At 42.0% G+C, this 16,622-nt stretch overlaps 1 protein-coding gene across 5 annotated transcripts in view; it reads left to right on the top strand.

Moving 5' to 3' along the window:
- TTC7B (tetratricopeptide repeat domain 7B) overlaps window positions 1-16,622 on the top strand; it is a 239,873-nt gene that overhangs the window by 106,705 nt on the left and 116,546 nt on the right. For all 5 annotated transcript variants that reach the window (XM_082617199.1, XM_082617197.1, XM_082617195.1 and 2 more), the window contains exons 7-9: window positions 4,625-4,797; window positions 12,033-12,096; window positions 16,141-16,278. In XM_082617199.1, the coding sequence (XP_082473325.1) occupies window positions 4,625-4,797; window positions 12,033-12,096; window positions 16,141-16,278 (375 nt within the window). The remainder of the gene's footprint in view (window positions 1-4,624; window positions 4,798-12,032; window positions 12,097-16,140; window positions 16,279-16,622) is intronic.

Raw genomic sequence — 16,622 nt, 5'->3', positions numbered from 1 at the left:
AATGCTGTGGGAGAGTGTTCAGTTGGGCAAGGCTAAGAGATTCCTATCGTGGGAAATGAGGCTGTATCTTCATGCTAAGGATGTGGACATACAACTCACTGGCCCAGATGGCTAAGCCATAGGCTTTCCTAGAATTATGGGAGGTAAGACAAGATGGGTGACTTCACACACACACCCCACCAAGAACTCACTTGGTCTTCAATATCTACTTATGTATTGATATGATTTATGGGTGCCCTCAGAAGTTCAAACAAAACATTTTGATCTTCACAGTACTTTAAGGGAAAAAAACCTGCAAAAATATGGATAAAAATTGTTGCCATCTATCTTTTCTCTCAAACTGACCTACTCCCAACAGTCCATAAAACTTCTGAACTGGTCAGCATGAATAGCTTCTTCTAACATTTGGAAGCACGATGAAAGTAACTGGTTATATTGGCAAGTGTTCTTATAATTGTTTTAAAAGCACATTTAAAATGCCAATCTTTTGGGCTTCCCTGGTGACTCAGGGGTTAAGAATCTGCCTGCCAATGCAGGGGCACGGGTTCAAGCTCTGGTCCGGGAAGATCCCACATGCCGCGGAGCATCTAAGCCCGTGCACCACAATTACCAAGCCTGCACCCCAGAGGCCGCAAGCCACAGCTACTGAAGCCCGCGTGCCTAGAGCCTGTGCACTGCAACAAGAGAAGCCACCGCAATGGGAAGCCCACGCACCGCAACAAAGAGTAGCCCCCGCTTGCTACAACAAGAGAGAGCCCGTGCACAGCAACGAAGACCCAACGGAGCCATAAATAAATAAATAAATAAATAATAAAAATAAATAAAATTCCAATCTTTCAAAATTGCTTATAGACTCTCAAAAAATATATATTTCATTAAGGAAATAAAGGGTTTTTCCTCGTTAAAAGGTTGAGTGCGTGCACTGCACTGTGAGAATCTGCCTGCTGCTTACTCCAATATTATTTTTCAAAATTAAAGAATATCTTCCACTATCGTCTAAGGTTTATGATTTTCAAATCAATGTGTTTTAACTTATAAAAATCCTGTGAGGTAGGATTCTGACTAGAGATGTTAGGAAGGAAGACAGTTTTCTTCTTCTTTTTTTTTTTTTTCTTTTTTCTGAGAAGCCCAGTGAAGAGAATTCTAAAGAAAGCCTGTGTAGATAAAGCTGCCCCTGGGCACTTGCAGCTGTTAACTGACTGGTTAGTGTTAATGTAAGGGGGAGTCACTTCCCACTCAATGTCACACTTGAGTTGCAAGTACGCCTTTGGTCTTGGTTGATGGTTCTCAAATGACCTAATTTAAACTGTTTCTAATCCCTTGAGTGCTTAACGAAAGGTGTGCATCAGAACCATCTGAGGAACTTTGAGCAAACACACATCCCTGTACCTGACCTCAGAAATGCCAACTGAGGGCTTCCCTGGTGGTGCAGTGGTTAAGCATCCGCCTGCCAATGCAGGGGACATGGGTTCGAGCCCTGGTCTGGGAAGATCCCACATGTCGTGGAGTAACTAAGCCCATGCGCCACAACTACTGAGGCTGTGCTCTGAAGCCCGCGTGCCACAACTGCTGAGCCCGGGTACCTAGAGCCCGTGCTCCTCAACAAGAAAAGCCACTGCAATGAGAAGCCCGTGCACCGCAATGAAGAGTAGCCCCCACTCGCTGCCCACGGGCAACAAATAAGACCCAGTGCAGCCAAAAATAAATAAATAAATAAATAAATAAAATTTATAAAATAAAAAAAAAAGAAATGCCAACTGAGTCAGTCTGCAGCAGGGCCTGAAAATCCGTATTTTCTAGTTTCCACAAGTGAGTCTTTGCCCACTCTATTTGAGAAGCATTTCCTGGGAAGTCTACACTGGTGTCTTGGTTTCCAGTGGACATCAGGAAACTTCTCCAGCTGTTGCCACCCATAAGACAGTGTTTCTATCAGCCTTAATTGCTGTATGATTCTTTTTAGATTAGCTGATAATTACAAATTTATGATATCCTTATGAGGTAAAAAAGTTGCTTTGTAAACTCTGGTGTGAGACCATAGCAGAGAAGGATTTAAAAGTACATTCACAGCAACCCCATTTCTAGATAAGTACTCCAAATAATTGAAAGCAGTTGTTCAAATCAAAACTTGTATATGAATGTTCATAGCAGCAATATTGACAATGGCCAAATGACGGAAACAATCCAAATGTCTACCAACTGATGACTGAATAAACAAAATGTGGTCTAGCCGTACAATGGAATATCATTCAGCTATAAAAAGGAATGAAGGACTGATTCATGCTACCACATGGATGAACCTTGAAAACATTATGCTAAGTAAGAGAAGCCAGACACAAAAAGACCACATATTATATGATTCCATTTATGTGAAATGTCCAGAAGAGGCAAACCTATAGTGACAGAAAGCAGATTTGTTGTTCCCAGGGGGTGGAAGGAGGGAGAATGGAGAGTGACTTCTTAAAGGGTACGGGGTTTCCTTTTAGGGTAAAGAATGTTCTGGAACTAGAGTGGTCATGGTTGTACAACATGGTGAATGTGCTAAATGCCACTGGATTGTACACTTTAAAATGGTTAACATGGTGCATTTTACGTTATGTGAATTTTATCACAATTTAAAATCACATACAAAAAAGTGCATTTAATGACCCAGTTTGTACTAAGAAGTTCAAGTCTTCTTCCAGACCAGCTTCTCTCCTTTCCTTCCTTTAATTCTAAATGTATTTGAAATGTATTGGATAGCTACCAACAATTTTTAGGCATTTAAACTGCAAGCTAAATATAACCAGAGTACAAAACATAAAAGGTATCATAGCTATTGGTGATCTTGCTCATAATTTCTCATATTTAATCTCCTTTTCTGAACTTCATGTGAGATTTCAGTGAACACAGCCAACATCCTTCCTAATCGGTAATGCATGACGTGGTGATGCCTTTAAAATGGGCAATCACATCAAAACCTCATTTTAAAAATCTCTCCGGAAGGTTAATACCTTGAGGGAAAATGAGATCTAGCATGAGCTATCCAGCAGTGGACAAGCAAACTGTTTTGAGGGCAGAGACTTTTACAACCTTAGAATATCTCCATGGCAGATACATCCAGAAAGTGAAGTTCTTTGTTCATTTTTCTCCTGTAACATTTTTTTCTCAGCTGTAGTGAGTGGAGGTTATTTTTGCTAGTTGACGCTTCCAGCAGAAGTCATTAGCTTATATGACTGCAGTGAGATCAAAATGAGGCTGTAATGGAAGGTTTAAGAAAACAGTTCAGGAACTGTGTAGGTCCTGAAAATCGTGCTCTTATGAGATCTTTACAGATGGCTCAGTTGGGGATGATAGGAGTGCATTTAATTTCACATTTTTATAGACATTTAAAGCTAGTGGGTCTTCCTTGGGGATAATGAAGAAAATTTCCCTTTACCCAGTGGTTATCAGAAACCACTAAGCTAGTGATTTGGTTGCATTTAGGTTTCCTTGTGGTGTTTTAAGAGAGTTCACACGGATGAAAGCCTAGCAAAGATCTCTTCTGGAACATATTTATTTAAAAAGTCTCGTTGTCAGGGAAGATCAGCATTCTTTGTCTGCATCTTCCAAAGAATGCTAAAACCTTGTGGAAAAACCTACTGGTTGAAGTTGTATTTGGCCACCTCTGGCTGATTGTGAGGTGGCCTGGACCACCCTGAGATGCAGTGCTTCTATTTTCGGAGGGATTTTTTTTTTTACTTCTCTTCTTTGTCACTGGAAGATTGTGAGGTAAGTTAACTGATATGCATCAGTTAACAAAGTACTTCTCAGTAGCTGCCACATCTCCCTCCCCCATACATCGTACGTGATGCTGTTCTAGGCAGTGGAGCTATAGAGCTTGGAAAAACATACTAATCTGCACCTAACTTAGAAGAACAAGATCTGGATATTTCTGGGTTTTCACAGTAAGAAAGGAGATCCCTACCCAGCTTTAAAAAAACAGTCTTCTGGATCAGTAGCCATAGTCACTTTGCCAGCTCTCCACTTTGCTCAAGGCCAGTGGGAGCCTTTGGGCTGAAGGGCCAGGATGCAGTAAGAACGGGGCCTCAGGTACTGAGTCGCAGGGTGGGGCTGTGAAGGACTTGCCCTTGGCACTCCGAAGAAGGAAGACATTCTAAAAATCCGCACTGAACATCATCTTATCATCAACGAAGAGATTTTTTTCAGGGATTACATCATCTAGGTTGGGTACTGGCTTTCAGCCAGGGTCGGGCTTTGGCAGGCCTCGGTTGGGAGGTGATGAAAATATTTGCAGTTCACCTATTATTTATAAGAGCTTTTGGAAAAGAGCTTAACTAAAAGTTTCAGTTGTTTCCGGTGTAAAACATGTTTAGTGTTCCAGAATATAACAGAGGCAGGGCAGCATTTGAAGGGCATGAACTTATTTTTTTTTAATCTTTCAACTATCTTAGTGTATCATATTTTCTTTTTTTTGTCATCAACTGATATAATTTTCATCATAGGAGTAGAAATTTTTAATGATGAGTCTTGGAACAGCGATGACAAAGTGATGACTAAAAAATATTTATTAAATGAGCGAATGAATGAATGAATGAATGATACAAAATAGATTCATGGCTGTGCCTTTGCTCCTTTGTGTCCCCAGACAATAGCCAGGCAGCTGGCGGAGATCTTGTTGCGGGGTATGTGTGAGCAGAGCTACTGGAACCCTCTGGAGGATCCGCCATGCCAGTCACCTCTGGACGATCCTCTCCGGAAAGGAGCAAACACAAAAACCTACACCCTCACGCGGAAAGCCCGTGTCTACTCAGGAGAGAAGTATGGGAGTTGGTGTCCTCATTTGTAGGTTAGGGGATGGGAGGGAAACTTCAGGAAAATGTAAGGATGAATAGAAGTTCAAGGGTAGATTTTTTACCAGTTTAATAAAGATAGCTCTTTACTCTGCATAACTTCAGCAAATAGTGCTGGCTGCCATTCTCAGCCTTCACTGATGGTCTTTGGGATTTTCATTTCCTTTATTATAAGAACCGCAGAACCATACAGCAGTCAGTGACAAAGCTATTAGTAAGCCAGAGTTGACGTTTCTTTACTTTTCCTCAGCAATTCCTTGATCCTTTTGTTTAAAAACTTGTTTTTAGCTGTAAGAAGAAGGCGAATTTAATAATTTACAGGTGATTGGAAGGTGATGTCTCTTTAGAATGTTTTAATTGGATTAAGTTTTGAATTTGGAACTTGATCACCTTTGAGGAAAATGGTCTATAGGGAAACACTCCGGTCAGCCTGGGATTTCCCCAGATCCAGGAAGGAGGAGGTAGGAGGGAGAGAGACCACAAGAAGGTGGGGAGACGGGAACAGGGGTTGACTCATTCTATTCCCCCCCTCAAAGCTTTCCTTCCCGTCTTTGTTCCTACAAGGACAAGGCATGATGGCTTTTCAGAACCCCTCCATGAAGCAAAGGGGAACGTGTAAGGATAAATACGGAAACCTTCTTTAGTCATTACAAATTGGAAAAATGGCTGAAAGACCGCAGGCTGCTGCTTCTGAGGCCCCAGAAAGCACTGACAGAGATGGGGTGATTAGATAGTTATTCCGTGTGTGACTTCTGAACACAATGCCGCATTTTAAAAGGGGCAGCATTTCTCAGGGTAACTACCTCTTAATCCTCTTAAATTGACCCTGGCATTTGTCTTCCTCCTCATCTTGTTCAATTTGCATTTCTTATATGGATTCAGACTAGTGAGCATTTTCTTAACTTTTTCCTGCGTTTACTCCTTAGTACTTACCTGGATTCATAGAACATCTGTTCTAGCAATTCTCAAACTCTCACTTTTAAAATGCTGACCCCTCATTATGAACTATTTAGCAGCAGGATTGGGGTTCTTTTTTAGGTGATATTTAAATCTTAAAAATAGACCCTAGATTTTTCTTCTGCTTCAGATGCTTCTTAATAGCCAAAGTGCCAGTATATTGAAGAATCTAGTTCCTGCTCCCTCCCCTAATCAAGTTTCACACATGGATGAAGCCCTGTGTCTCTCTGGGTACGATTCCAATGTGGCCTCACCCCTTGAAGGCAGAGAAGCTCACAGTGCTGGCCACTTTTCCCTTATTTCCTAAACCACTCAGCCTCTGTCACTCTTCTAACATCAGCTTCCCCATCTGTACGAGAATTATGGAGGCAAACTGCAGATCTAGTTAAATGAAGTTATTAGTTAAAGGGAAGATTCCCATGTGACTGGTTACTGAGACACAAGTTTCATTTCACACAAATGCACACAGTCATTTTTTTAAACTGTTTCACTGAGATATAATTCACATACTATATAATTCATTCATTTAAAGTGTACAATTCACATTAATATAGCTTTTAATATAGTCACATAGCCCATCACTACAATCAAATTTAGAATACTTTCACTACCCCCAAAATAAACCTAGCACCCCTTAGCTGTCACCCACTATCCCCCAAACACTTGTATTTTCACATGAATTTTAGGATCATTTTGTCTATTTCTGCAAAAAAAAAAAAAAAAAAGGCAACTGGAATTTTGTAGGAATTGCATTTAATCTGTAGCTCAATTTGAGGAGTATTGCCATCTTGACAATATTAAGTCTTCTGATCCATGAACATGGGATATCTTTCCACTTATTTAGGTTTTCTTTAACTTTTTTCAACAACAATTTGTAGTTTTCAGGGTATAAGGTTTGCACTTTTTTTTTTTTTTTTTTTTTTTTTTTGCGGTATGTGGGCCTCTCACTGTTGTGACCTCTCCCGTTGCTGAACACAGGCTCCGGACGCGCAGGCTCAGTGGCCATGGCTCACGGGCCTAGCCACTCCGCGGCATGTGGGATCTTCCCAGACCAGGGCACAAACCCATGTCCCCTGCATCGGCAGGCGGACTCTCAACCACTGCGCCACCAGGGAAGCCCTGCACTTCTTTTGTTAAACTTATTCTTAAGGGTGTTTTGGTGTGTGTGCTATTCTTTTTGATACTATCACAAATGGAATTGTTATTAATTTCATTTTGGGGTTGTTCATTGCAAGTATATAGAAGTAAAATTGGTTTTCTATATTGATCTTGTATACTGAAGTCTTGCTGAGCTGGTTTATTAGTTCTAATAGTTTTTTTTTAGATTCTTTAGGATTTTCTATATACAAGATCATGTCACCTGCAAATATAGTTTTACTTCTTCCTAACATAGATGGCTTTTATTTCATTTTCTTTCCTAATTGCCCTGGGTAGAACCTCCAGTACAATGTTGAATAGAAGTGGCAAGAGTGGACACCTTTGTTTTATTCCTGATCTTAGGAAGGGGAAAACATCCAATCTTTCACTATTAAGTATGATGTTAGCTGTGGGTTTTCATAGATGCCCTTTATCAGGTTGAGGAAAGTCCCTTCTACTACTAGTTTGTTGAGTATATTTTTTTGTGAAAAGGTTTTGAATTTGTCAGATGCTTTTTCTGTATCTACTGAGATGATCATCTGGCTTTTGTCCTTTATTCTATTGATGTGATGTATTACATTAATTGATTTTCAGATATGAAGCCAACCTTGCATTCCTAGGTGAATCCCACTAGGTATATAATCCTTACTTATTGCTGAGTTTGATTTGCTAGTATTTTGTTGAGGATTTTTGCATCAATAGTCATAAAATAATTAATCTATAGTTTCCTTTTCTCATGATGTCTTTGTCTAATTTTGGTATTAGGATAATACTAGCCTCGTAGAATGAGTGGGAAATATTCCTTTCTCTTCTATTTTTGGAAAGAGTTTATGGAGAATTATTATTAATTCTTCTTTAAATGTTTGGTAGAATTCACCAGTGAAGCCATCTGGTCGTGGGCTTTTCTTTGTGGGAAAGTTTTTGATTACTAATCCACTCTCTTTACTTGTTACAGAGCTATTAAGATTTTCTATTTCTTCAGTTTTGGTAGTTTGTGTCTTTCTAGAAATTTGTCCATTTCAGCTAAGTTATCTAATTTGCTGAGTACAGTTGTTCATAGTATTCACATACACACACACACACACACACACACACACATATATAATTTCTATAAGATTGGTAGTCATGTACCCTCTTCCATTTCCCATTTCTCCTTTTAGTAATTTGAGTCTTCTCTTTCTTTTCTGGGTCAGTCTACCTAAAAAGTTTGTCAAATCTTTTTGATCTTTTTGAAGAATTAACTTTCAGTTTTGTTGATTTTTCTCTATTGTGTTTCTATTTCTCTAGTTAGTTAATTTCTGTGCTAATCTTTCTTCCTTCAGTTATCATCATCAGTTTTTAGCTTTCTAGTTTTGCATGTTCATACCCTTACTTCTGATTTATTAGTAAAGAGAGAAAATCTGCTTGGGGCTTCCTTATTAACAAGACAGGACTCTCCAATCAAGCAATTTTGTGGCAAAAAGATGTTATCACCAGTTCAGTTATGTGAGTTGGGAGGTAAAAAAGGGAATCCATAGATGATGTTTAAATCTCATTTTGGCCGGTGGTCCCTCCTCTCTCCCCTCTTATGAGGAACATGAGCACAAAGCAAACTTTGTGTGCCATAGATCCTTCCAGCTCCAGCAAACCACATGGACCATTCAGGACCATGGGTCATAATGGACAATTACTGCAAAATAACCTCTGCCAGAAAACTCCCCTCCCTGTCACTGCAACCTGGACGTGAAGTGGGTACAGGATGCTCATCCTCTCTCCATCTTAAATGTTGAAAGGAAATAAAATGCTGATAATCCAAGATAAAAAAAAGAGAGGAAGAATCACATGCCATAGCCCTCCTTACTTCCTTTCTTCTAGATCTTTCTATGAAGAATTTTATTGACTTTTGTTTACTTATTTTTTAAGTAAGCTTTTTACTGACACATAATATACATTGTGAAAAATACACGAACCAAAAGTAGAAAACTTGATGAATTTTCGCTAAGTGAACACATGCAAGTAATTAGCATCCTGGTCAAGAAATAGACGTTGCCAGAACCCTAGAAGGACTCTCTGTACCCTCCCCCAGTTACTACTCCCTGCCCAAGGGTAACCCTATCCTGATTTCTATCACTGTAATTAGTCTGGCCCATTTTTGAAATTTACATGAATGGAATCATATATTAAGTACTTTTATGTTTAACTTCTTTTGTCTAACATTATATTGGAGAGATTCATCCATATTTTTGCATGTAGTAGTAGTTTGTTTTTGTTGTTGAATAGTATTCCATTTTATTAATATATTCCCATATGTTGATCCATTCTACTCTTGATGAACATTTGCGCTGTTTCTCATTTGGAGCTAATAGGAATAGTGCTGCTATGAATATTCTTATACATGTTTCTTAGTCCACATATGTGTGCATGTCACTCAAGTATGTTTTTACTTCCATTGTATTCCTCCTTGTAAAAAGCACTTGAGGTGGCTTAGACAATTAAATACATATTTGACTAGATAATTAGCACTAAGTAAAGAAGGAAGCTAGAAACCACTATTATGCCAGGAAGCGGATGATGATTTATTGAAAACTAGGAGGGCCATACATTGTGCTAAACTCCTCGGTAGGCCTAAGAGGAGAAAGTAATTATCATGGCGTGCTAAATACAGGTCAGAACCTCCTGGTAGCCAATGCAGAGGCTTTTGGTAAGGATGAGGATGCTGTTCAAAGTATAAAGATGGGGGCATTGAAGGGTCCTAACAACTACTTGATAGCAGAACCGAAGCTGTGAATGACCATCCCTTCAATCAGCTTCCTCCAGGTCTAAGGTCCCAGTTTTCTGGCTCCACAAGGCTGAGGCCCGGGCACCCCAGGATCTCCCCTTGAGGCTCTTGAGCCCCAAGAGGATAATATCACAAAAGGAGGGCCCCAACAATTGTGACTGTCCACCCTGAGGTCCACACTCCCCTGGGCAGGGAAGAGGGAAAGAATGGCCAGAAATAGATCTAGAGAATTCATAATTATGGAGAAGGGGGCATTCCAGTGGGTAGTTTTTTAGGCATGTCTCTTAAAACTATCCTTTCCCCCTCCCCCACCCCCCACCTCTTCCTGCCAGCCCTGAGAACTTTGCAGCGCCCCTGAGTACCCATCTCTCCTGCCTTGAAAAGAAGGGTAGAGGAAGTAGAATTAGAATCAGTTAATGTGCTATTTGTTAGCAGCTCTAGTGAAAATAACACAACCTCGCATTTAAGTAGGCTAGATGGCTCAAATGGAATTTGGGGATTATCTCTGGACTGAATTTGCTGGTGTTAAGTTATGATTAGAATGGGCTCCCTCTCTTTTCAATTAGTCTGGACAATGCAGAACTGGGTAGCTGTGAAAAAAATGATTAATGGTTCTGCTTTATTTATAAGGTCCCAACTGCATGTAAGCATGAGCCAGGATATCAGGAACTGATTGCTGGATGGGGATACACACAGACACACACACAGACACACAGGCACACAGACACACACACACATGAGCATTCTTAATTCAAAGGCTGTTGGCTCTATTTCTGAATTTAAGGGGAAAGAAATGTTCCATCTTCCAAAAACCCAAATCACCTCAAGTTACCCCTTTAAGGAGGTCACTGCACATTCCAGAATCCTGCTTCTCACTCACAGCCCAGCCCTTTTATAAAATTTTAGCCCTGTAAGAGCAATAGGAACCGTCCCACAGGTGGTTTCCTTACCTCCAGGGATGACTGAATTGTAAAAAGAGTATCAGTCAAGGGACTTTTCTGTCTTACTCCTCATGGCCCTTTGACACAATACAAAATTTGCCAGCACTTCAAAGAGAACAAATATTTGTAATCATTTGGAAAACATTATTTTGGCCATTTTGGGGGGGTGGAAATCATCCCTTCTCTTAAGTTAAATGATTGTAATATCACCCCTGGGAAGATGTAAATTTAGTCTTTATTTAGTCATCTCCAAAACATCCAGGAGTTTTTTTAACCAAGTTCATTTTTATTGCACTCTTCTACCATTCCACGAAAAAGAGTTGATGGGACTTGCCTGGCAGTCCAGTGATGAAAACTCTGCGCTTCCACTGCAGGGGGTGCGGGCTTGATCCCTGGTGGGGGAACTAAGATCCCACATGCCCGCCTGGCATGGCCGAAAAACACACAAAGAAAAAAACAAGAACCAAAAAAAAAAAGAAACAGAGTTGAGTTTGGCCCAACTAGTGATGAGACACAATTCTACTCAAAGGATGCTAGAACTTTAGAATGGGGGGAAATGCTGGAGGGTTTGTTTTTTTTTTCCGGCTGTGCCCCGCGGCTTGTGGGATCCTAGTTCCCTAACCAGGGATTGAACCCCCGGCCCCGGACGATGAGAACGCAGAGTCCTAACCACTGGACCACCAGAGAATTCCCTGGAGGTCTTTTAAAACACTCAAAGCACAAAAAATAGGATATAGGGAATGGAGACCAGAGTTATGTTTGGTTTTTATTGTTCTTTAATCCTGAGCAACATTGAGCTTAAAAGCTTTTTATTTTAATCCAAGATGGTAGAGTTCAGCCAAATCCCATAAAGTTGATGAATAAGACAGCTCCTGCATGCCCCCCCCATAGTACACGTGTGTTTGAGTAAGATAGCTCGCTAAGTTCTTACAGTATTCTAGAAATCATTCAAACTCTAAAATTGCTTCCAATCTCCTATTTCATCTAAATGACAATATACAATACGCCAGCTAGCAAGTAAGAGGTAAGAAGAGTACCATGTAATGAGATGTCTTCAGTTTATACCTCGTAATGGGTTTAGGAGAAAGCTTGTGTTATTTAGATAACGTCCGTTTGTAGTGATCAAAATTTCTGCCTCTGTAATAGGCACAAACGTTCTTTGGGCTTTTAACTTGGTTTCTACAGCTTTACCCGGCTGCCTGCTATTAAAATGCGTAGTTAAAATGTATACATTCCATAGATTACCATAGAAATAAACAAATTAATTCAGGGGCCCAGATTATACAGTATTTTTCATGGGTTCTACACTATATAAAAATCTAGAAGCTGTTAGCCCTTCAGTTCTGCTTAGTCATGTATTTTGTGTTATTTTGAAATTGCCATGTATCAAAGTCAATTTTCTTTATACAGCATTTTTTGTCCTCAAGAAAATACTGAAGAAGCCCTGTTGTTATTGCTGATTAGTGAATCAATGGTGAGTAGAATGTGTTTTTACATTTTTCTTTCCCCTATTCCTATGGTCCCTGTTTTGATATGGTGACTCCATCAGGATAATGATTCTTTTTCTTTGGAGAAGAGTACTTTCCAAAGGGAATACCTGATGGGAAAAAAAGTATAGTGGTTTAAAAAATAAAGGGACGTTTCTAATTCTTGGACTGGCCAGATATGTCCCTGGGTCAGCCTGCAGCATGGAGCTTCTCTTCCCTTAGTTCATTCATTTATCCACCAAGTACTGACTGAACACTAACACGGTTGTATATGGGTAACTATAGGTAAAATGACCACCAAAGGAACCTTGAAAGGGGAAAGAAGCCCCCAAAAGGTAACCTTTATGAGCCTTCTCCATTCGCCTTGGTGGGAGGGAGAATTTGGGGGTGAAAGACTTGTATACTTGAACCTCCGGTTTCCATAGCAGCAGCCTGATGAAACTGCCTCGTCCTCCTGCCCAGGTCCTCTCCCCAAGCCCCCACCTGTTTCCCAGGCATTGCAGAGCCCAGGCCCAGAGAGCCCACTCCTGTTACCTGGCTCTGCTGTTGTGAGGGAGTTTTTGCCAGACCATCAAATTCCTTTGAAATGTTTTCTTAGTGTTTGGCCAGGATATCAAATGTAGGTCTACAATTTCATCGCTCATCATCTACTGGGTTTCTACTCTGCATATTGCTAGACATGACAGCCCGGCTTGAAACATTCTGGAGCAATCTGTGTTATAGTAGTTAATACCTTGGCAAGTAAATGGTGTCTGCTGAGCACCTGAGCAGAACACCAAGCCCCTGGAATGTGGAGGAACCTAGAGGTCCTCACATCCACCTAGTTATTTAGATGAGGGACCGGAGGCCCAGAGCAGGCAGAATGGAGGCATCATGCAGTGGTCTGCTGCTCCTTCTAGCAGAGCATCCTGCCTTCTTCCATAACTCCCACCCCACCAGGCAGGCAGGAGGAGAAAGGAGGAGGAAAATGAGTCATAACTAAAACAAGAGAAGGTGTTCCCTTCTTCCCCAAGCAGACAGTTTAAATGGAGGCGTGAAATACACTCGGGGAGAAAGACTCAGAAACGGAGCACAAGAGGAATGCCTGTGTGCTGAGTGAAAGAGGGGCAAAAGAGGCTGGGATTAGGCAGGCGGCGTAGCTTTCTTGCCTTAAGTTAAAGCTTTGGGTTTTCTTGTTCTGTGAAATGGCCCCGAGATGTTTATAAGAGCAAGACCGCTTGAGTCACCGCTTCTTTTTATTTGGAAGCTGTTTGACATCATTGGCCCTACTTCCTCTGAAGGAAACAGGTTGCCCCTGTGGCTTATCTTTCCTTGACTGTCAGCTGGTGACTTAGGACGGTGTCATTTACATCCTCTACTCTACCTTGGCACAGATGTGGAGGCACATATGTGCACCGGCTGGCGCCCAGTGGCCTCCAGTAACTGGTGTTCAGATGGGCAGGTCTCACCGTCATCAGTTCTGTGGGGGCGGGGGGCTGCCCACACAGCCCTCATCGCTGGAGTCTTCACAACCTGGCACTTAGCTTCCTTTGGGCAAACTTGGTTAGTAACGGTGTAAAAATTCTGAAAGCATGGTGAGCATACACTTTCGATTTCTTGGACAATTCTGATTGAAAGGATTGAGTTCTGTTGTCAGATCATGCGTTCCAGACTGGAATTTGGGAAACATGGCCACATCTCCAGAATGCTCGCTCTAAGTGTTGCTGTCTTGGGAGTGATGTCCCCAACTCTCCTGCTCCCTCCTTGAAGTGGTAGAAACTAGTAATAACTCAAGGTTCGGATCCCCTGGAGACAGTTACATCTGACGCTGCCGTATTTAATTTCCGGGAAGTCTCTTCAGAGGATGGTGAAATCCAGTGACAGTAAATATGAAGGACTTAGGTTGCCAACCAAAGTGGTTATGTTCTCCCTGTAAATCATTCCATAGTTACGTAGGTAGAAATCTAAATTAAGTTGCCTTGGGAAGTCTTTTTTCACGTCCCTTGACTCCTTTGATTTTTTTCAGTTTTTAGACCAAAAATAGATGTGCTCAATTTCAGAACCAAAATGAGAATTGCCGGGCTTTTTTGGTGTCTGAGAAAATTGTATTCTTTACTGGTCCTAATTTTAACTTAGAAGCATAAATTTGTCCATAGTCCCTCCACCTACAAGAACTCGTTTGGAATTGAACTGCATTCTTACCTCAAGTCAAATTAGTTTCCCCAGGAGAGAGGGGTTATCAGAACCATGTTAGTACAACTAGAACTGAGACAATGGTCTGGGACATTTATTATTTGTGGACCTGTTTGAGGTTCTATATTGTACCTTTTTAATCAAAAAGCACTGATAGACTTTTTCTTTTAAAAAGAAACAAAAATGCATTTGGGCATAACCTGAAAATCTCTCTTAAATGGTGTTTTGTCTTGTTCCCTTCTCTCCCAGGCATTGATCTCAATATGGAACATTTAGAGGAAGTAAATAAAATGAGACCACTTACAGCAGGCTGTATTTTCCTCAGAGCTTCTTTTGTTGGGTCGAAAGGCACTCCTGACAAGAAAAACTTAGAATGAAATCTTCAAAAGCAGGCTTGTTTCCATAAGAGATGACTCACTTTGTAGGAAGTGGCCTGTCTTATATAGTCTTATTTGTCTTTGACATTTAAGAGTAAGGAGTTTTAAAACAAGTAAGTACTGACAGGAGGCTACAAGTCAATGCCTTGGACTCACACGAAAGAAAGCATTCACCTCATTAGTGAACAGGAGGTTGTGTGCGTGGCCTTTCCAAGTGTCAGGCAGGAAGGTAGACATCAGCCCGCCTGGACCAGTGACCCTCGTCCTGCACGTGCCACTTCCATGGGGAGAACGGAGGGGCCCTTTCTGTGCTCCTAGGGATGGACTTCTGTTCCTTAGCAAGGAAAAGAAGACAGGAAAAATCTAACTTTATTGATACTGAACTCCCTATTAGGGAGAAAAGGAAAATGAGCTATGTTTAGGGTCTCCAGTACATGTGATATGTCTGGAGGAATCGGAGGAGAAATTTCAAAAGTAATGAAAACAAGTCACTGTGAAGAGCGGTTGATTTCTAGATAGGTGAGATAAATAAGCTTGAATGCACCTGCTGCATTTCTGTGCTAAGCAGTGGGGAAGTGAAATAGGTATGCCCTGGTGTTCTCCTGGGTCCTCTGTGCTAACGTCTTTTAAAACAAAAATCCGTTTGCTTCTTGCTGTCTCTTGTACATCTGTTTTGTGCTTCCCTAAACAAAGTTGAATTAGTTTCTGTAGTCTGTTCCAGTGAAGATTTCATATAGGGCTTTGAACGTGACTTGGGTGAGAGAGGAAAAGTACGCTATATCTCTGTTGGACTGATGGAACGTGATGACACCATTTGGTGATGGGAAGTGTGGGGCTGGGACTTTTCTCCCACTCTTTTTTTTTTTTTTTTTTTTGCGGTACGCGGGCCTCTCACTGTTGTGGCCTCTACCGTTGTGGAGCACAGGCTCCAGACGCGCAGGCTCAGCGGCCATGGCTCACGGGCCCAGCCGCTCCGCGGCATGTGGGATCTTCCTGCACCGGGGCACAAACCCGTGTCCCCTTCATCGGCAGGTGGTCTCTCAACCACTGCGCCACCAGGGAAGCCCTCTCCCGCTCTTTAATGTACAGCAGAAGCAGGGTCTACAAGTGAGGCACAGCAGAGCTTCACTTGGTGGATGATCCTGCTGCCCCAGAGCACAGCTGTGTCTGCAGCGTGGCTGACTGTGAACCCGAGCCCAGGAGGAACCCTGCTTTGCATCAACTCCTAAAGCTTCCTCCAGATGCCTGCTGACAGGGACAAGTGCCCGCCAGGCCTTCAGTGTTTGGATAATACCATGTTACCGTGTGCTGTGGTGCTCTGGGGACTTTGACTAAATCACCCCTGGCTCATTTGTCCCCTTGTCTCCAGACCCGCGGCAAGCTCCCAGGGGCAGGAGAGCCTGGATGGCTCCTCTGCGCATGGTGACAGCTGTGTGCACGGGCCAGCTCACCGTCTGCTTCTCTCTTCTGTGTTGTTTTCAGGCCAACCGGGATGCTGTGCTGAGCAGGATACCTGAGCACAAGAGCGACCGCCTCATCAGTTTACAGAGTGCATCTGTGGTCTATGATTTACTGACCATCGCCCTTGGAAGAAGAGGCCAGTATGAGATGCTGTCAGAGGTACAGCCCTTGAGTCTGGTTGACTTCCAGCAGTGGGTAGTGCTGGCAGTAGCAACACTTTGAAGAGCTGTGGGACCTGGTCTTGTCCCCACCCCCCCGTCGCTGGCAGCCATGTGACCTCGGGCCCATCACTTAACTTTGGTTTCCATCTCTGCAAAATGCGAATTGGGCTAAACGATTAGGTGGTGGAATTCATTGGTGGTCATCTCCTACCAAGGGTCCATAAACCCACTGGGGTGAGTTCACGTATGAGAGGAGGCAAGCGTTTCTCAAGCAGTTTCTCTCTCAGTGTAATTTCCACCATAACCCCAACCTCCCATCTGTGATATTAATTTCCTTGTAAA

Source organism: Mesoplodon mirus (assembly GCF_964341445.2).
Source record: "Mesoplodon mirus genome assembly, chromosome: 4".
NCBI classification, from domain to species: domain Eukaryota; kingdom Metazoa; phylum Chordata; class Mammalia; order Artiodactyla; family Ziphiidae; genus Mesoplodon; species Mesoplodon mirus.
Note: the sequence above shows the minus strand (reverse complement) of the source record. Positions and strands in the feature narration are given on the sequence as shown.